Raw genomic sequence first — 4,765 nt, 5'->3', positions numbered from 1 at the left:
GTTCTCCTTTCAAAATGACCTCTCTCACTTAACCCTAACTCACCTCAGCCACTTCAACTATTTATGGGTTTGGAGACTAACATTTGGGCTTTTTCTCCACATAGGAAGGGAGCCCAAAAACCCAACACAAGTTTCATGATGATTAAAGATGTCACTATTCCTTAATCTGATTTGTTCAGTTACATGTAACACAAATAAGTCACATGTAACACAAATACTTATATGTACCAATCGGATCATCCAATTTGAAGCTTTTAAGTAAAAAATATTAAAAGAATTAAATCAGATCTTCTAATTTGTAACTCAAAAAATTAAAAATCATATTTTATAAAATCAAACTCTCTGATTTGTATATTCTAAAATTATAAAATTTAAATTGGACACTCCAATTTATAACAAAAAATAAAAAATCATGTTTTATGAAAATACACCTTTTAATTTATGTACTCTTAAATTTTAAAATTCAACTTCCATCAAATCGGACCATCCAAATTTATTACAAATTTTATTATTATTTAAATCGTACAGTTCGATGTATTATCTACTATGCTTAAATTTTTACACTACATGATACAAATATAAAAAATAAGGTCTATACTTTTATTTCTCATTTTTTAAGTAAGTTAGGCACTAATTCTTTAGCCACCATAAAATTCTCCTTAAATTCATACTAAAAAATAGAAGGCGTGGAGCGTGGTCATTGGGCACGTGTTGAACACAATGTTGGCAGTGTTATACCAAAAGTCACATGATTACACGAGGCATATAGAAAAAAGGAAGGGTATGACACTATCACCCTCAAATAGAATCAAGGAATAAATCTTATGATAAATCAAAGTGGGTGGTGGAATAGTATTATTCCCTATATGAAATCAAAAATTGTCAATAATGCATTCATTCACAGAAATTAGAACGTGGAATACATCGAGGAAGACATGGCAATTTGCCATCAATTCCCCCCTTCACCACGGAAACTTCTTCCAAAGTTGCCATGTTGCCATCCTCCCTTGATATTTGATAAAAAGACGAACTCTGCATGTCAATTCCCAATTTCCCATAGATAGAGACCTTCTTGGCTTCTTGTCCAATAGCTCTTATCTTCTTTGTCATGTTGTCATCCTCCAAAAAGCCCAATAAAAAGCCCAGGCCCAATAAGACACGTTCCACGTCAATAACACGCAAGGCCCCTTCCTTAATCCGTCAAACTTGAAAAAAAAGGTCATAAAAAAAGCGTGTTTGAGTGAACCCCACACCGACCAACGCTCTTTCCATGTAAGAATGCCACGTGCCCAATCTTATCCTCTTCCTCTTATCAGGCTATAAAAGCGCACGGCATGAGGCAGTTGAAGCCTAGAACAGTTACCAAAAATACAAATCCCTAAACAGAAAAAAAGCACACAGATCAAATTCCCAAAATGGCAGCCACCGTGACTCCTATTCGCGCTGTCGGAATCCAAGCAAGTGCCGCCTCCGACCGCCGTAAATCCGATCCCGACCGCCGAAGAAGCTCCAACGCCAACTGGTGGACCCCGCTGTTCGGTTGGTCCTCCGAACCTGATTACATTGATACAAACAACAAAGCGACCAGTCGGTCGGATTCGAACCTGGCGGTGACGGAGGCGAAGTCTTCGAGACCACGGTTCGCCGGCGGGTTCACAGAGGAGAAGGCGAGGCAGCTCCGGATGATGACGACGGGGACAGAGACCTTTCACGACACCATGTATCATTCCGCCATCGCTTCTCGGCTCGCTTCCGATTTCAATCTCTCCTCCGAACAGTGACTTCTCCGGCGCTGGCAGCAGCTTATCCTCCTTTTCTTTCTGTACCTTTTTTTTTTAATTTGTGGATCTGTCAGGTTTTAGTGTTGACGCATGGTGATGAACCGGACTGTTTTAGATAATTGTAAAATTTGATGTTAGTGGTGTATATACTAAGGATCTTATGATTATAATCATAAATTTAGTAATTTGATAAATGTGGAATGCTTATTGATTAGAGCATCAAGCGTAGTGTAGCTGGCATCGCATGTCAGCGTTATCCATTTTCTAAAATAGTCGGTGCGTCAGATCTGACGCGAACGTCTTGTTAGCTGACAACAATTGGGTAAACCTTAGAAGCAATTATTATTATTAGGATTTAACTGAGACACATAATAAGTTTATCGAAAATTTTAAATATTTTTATTTGATAAATATAAAATAAATACATTAAAAATTTAAATTTTTTATATTTTAATAAAAAATTTTAATATATTATTTTATATATGCCCTTAGACGTATGTTAACTAAATCATTATTATTATAACAAAAGTGGAAATTACTCATCAGCGACTTTGGTTATTGCACAAGTTTACTTAGCTTCAAGGTTGTGGATCCCAGCGCCAATATCGATTAAGTTGAAGCATGATGAGGTGGAGGCGGTTGAATGGGTAACGATTAGAAATGTGTAGTATGAGTGCGTAATACGTGAGGAATCTGAATTTTGAAATTCAACATGCTGTCTCCTGAAGCATCTATAGGGAATATTATATGCGGAGGCGCTGGGGTCTCTGTTTGATAGTAACAATGTTAGTTTTATCGAATAAAATACAGTAAATAATAGGAAAAACCTTGAACATCCATGTTTCGGTTTATATATTTATTAACATAATTAAAATTATTGAAATATCGATTTACCTCGTATATTTAAAATTCTTCCTAAATAATAATAGTGTCTTGCCCCTTCAGTATGCCTATAATGCGCCAAGGAATCTGGTGATTGTTGCTGCGATTTTGATTGGAATTGAGATTTCTGGATGTGCACACTGCACACTATATTTCAGTGTCTTCTGGCTTTGATGGATTTCAGAATTTTCTGGAAATTACAATGGATTTCAGAATTTTCTGGAAATTACAAATAAACCATTTGGACAGATTATAATTAACGGCTAAAGTAATAAATTGGTCTTTTATATTTGGGTGTACTTTTGTTTTGGTTCTTAAAATTTAAAGTATCTTAACTGAAAAAAAATTTTCACTTAATTTTAATGTAATAAGGTCAAAATTAAATAATTAATAGAATGTCATGCATAATAACAGTAGAAAATAAGGTTGATAATCTGGCGAATAAAAACAAGCTCTAAAGGTACACAATTAATCATAGATGTATCATCAATACATTTATTTATCATTCTCCTTAGTTTTATAAAAATTATTTCATTTAAATCGTAAAAAAATGATAAATAAATAAAATTGATCCATTCACAGTTAATTTTGTGTCTTTAGAATCTCTAAATTATTAACCTTATATTTGTATTGCCGTTACGTAAAATATTTTATTAATTATTTAATTTTTACCTCATAATCAAACTACATTAAAATTAAATAATATTTTTTAAATTCAAATAAAACACTTTAAATTTTAAAAATTAAAACAGAATTACATCTAAAATATAAAAAATTAATTTAATACTTTATCCTAAATTAATATATTCATGTATTCTCAATTTGTCAACGGTGATATTACCTTTTTAGTTTTTACTTTCTTTTTTTCCCCTCCTGGTCTGGCTTTATATCATATTTCGATAACCAGTAACTTACACATCGGAACATGCTACAGGCAGGCTGTATCCGGATTCACTTGTAGTTTAACTAATCAACAAAGCAGAAAAATCATAGGCCAATATTTTGAATTTGAATATTTTATCTTTTATTATTGTTAAAAAAAAGGTTTGCAACTTTAGTAGTAAATTACTGATTTTTTTTATATGAAAGTAAAAGTAGTGATATATTTTAACATTGTAATTTTTAATATTTTTAAAAAGTATAAAAAATATACAAATTAGAGGGTTCGATTTCTATACTTTAAATTTTTTATTTTTTTTAATAGAAATCTTTCGATCCGATATCATAAATCGGACGATTTAATTTCTTTACTTTTCACAAATCGAACAATTCAATTTTTATTTATCTAATTAATACATTTAAAAATAATACTTCATCAACCCACATTTTAAAAAAATGCCCTAACTAGTTCAATATAAAAAACAAAATCTGTTAGTGGATGCGGTGCGGAGCAAAAGCAATAAGCAGCAATTGATGAAAACTATGACCTATTTTGGTATGGAAAATATTAAATAACCAGCATTCTTAAATCTGAATCAATATTTAACCAATTCTCCATTTTTTTAATCAAATATATTAGTCCTTATCATTTTTCTTTGTAATACTGTGACATTTTTTAAATATAGTATTCTCTTATGTAATGAAATAATATAAAATTGCTCTAACTTAAGGGTAAAAAAAAAAAAACTATACAAGGCTACAAGCACACCGAAAACACGAGTGGTATTACTATTACACACTTGACGCTACACAGAACACAAGCGGTATTTATTTATTTTGGGTAGGAGGTAAGAACACGCAAGTAGTATGTGGTTTTGTTCATCGAAAAATATTTTCGATAAAAATAAATGATTCAAAATGATAAAACGGTTGAAGACATAAGTAGTGATTAAAAAAAACGCATGTGTAAACATTAAATAGAGGTTTTCGGCGCAGATTCGATTTCAAAATCTTTCGATAAATAAAGCAAGTTGAATCGAATAAGGTACTCGAGTTAGATGATCGAAATAAGTTATTCGAATAAGTGATTCGAGTAATTATGGTAATGAAGAAGTTATAGGCTTCCGTGATGCAAAAAAAATCATGAAAAACGTTTAAGCGGAAACGGTTACCAAGGAGAATGCATTTAAGACTGTAATTTTGTAATTAATTGTAATTAATTG

The 4,765-nt window shown here is 31.9% G+C and overlaps 1 protein-coding gene across 1 annotated transcript; it reads left to right on the top strand.

The window, feature by feature from the left end:
• Positions 1 to 1,336: 1,336 nt before the first annotated feature.
• Positions 1,337 to 1,975, top strand: LOC107469664 (uncharacterized). The gene has a single exon (XM_016089045.3). The coding sequence runs from the start codon at positions 1,416 to 1,418 to the stop codon at positions 1,779 to 1,781; it is 366 nt and encodes a 121-aa protein (XP_015944531.1). The 5' UTR covers positions 1,337 to 1,415; the 3' UTR covers positions 1,782 to 1,975.
• The last annotated feature ends 2,790 nt before the right edge of the window (positions 1,976 to 4,765 follow it).

The sequence above is a fragment of the Arachis duranensis genome, chromosome 1 (genome assembly GCF_000817695.3).
Source record: "Arachis duranensis cultivar V14167 chromosome 1, aradu.V14167.gnm2.J7QH, whole genome shotgun sequence".
Classification (NCBI taxonomy): Eukaryota; Viridiplantae; Streptophyta; class Magnoliopsida; order Fabales; family Fabaceae; genus Arachis; species Arachis duranensis.
The sequence above is the reverse complement of the archived record's forward strand: the minus strand, read 5'-3'. Positions and strand labels throughout refer to the sequence as shown.

Bases quoted from the DNA above. Each gene is read 5' to 3' on its own strand.
- LOC107469664 (XM_016089045.3), top strand. From the start codon at position 1,416: ATGGCAGCCACCGTGACTCCTATTCGCGCTGTCGGAATCCAAGCAAGT.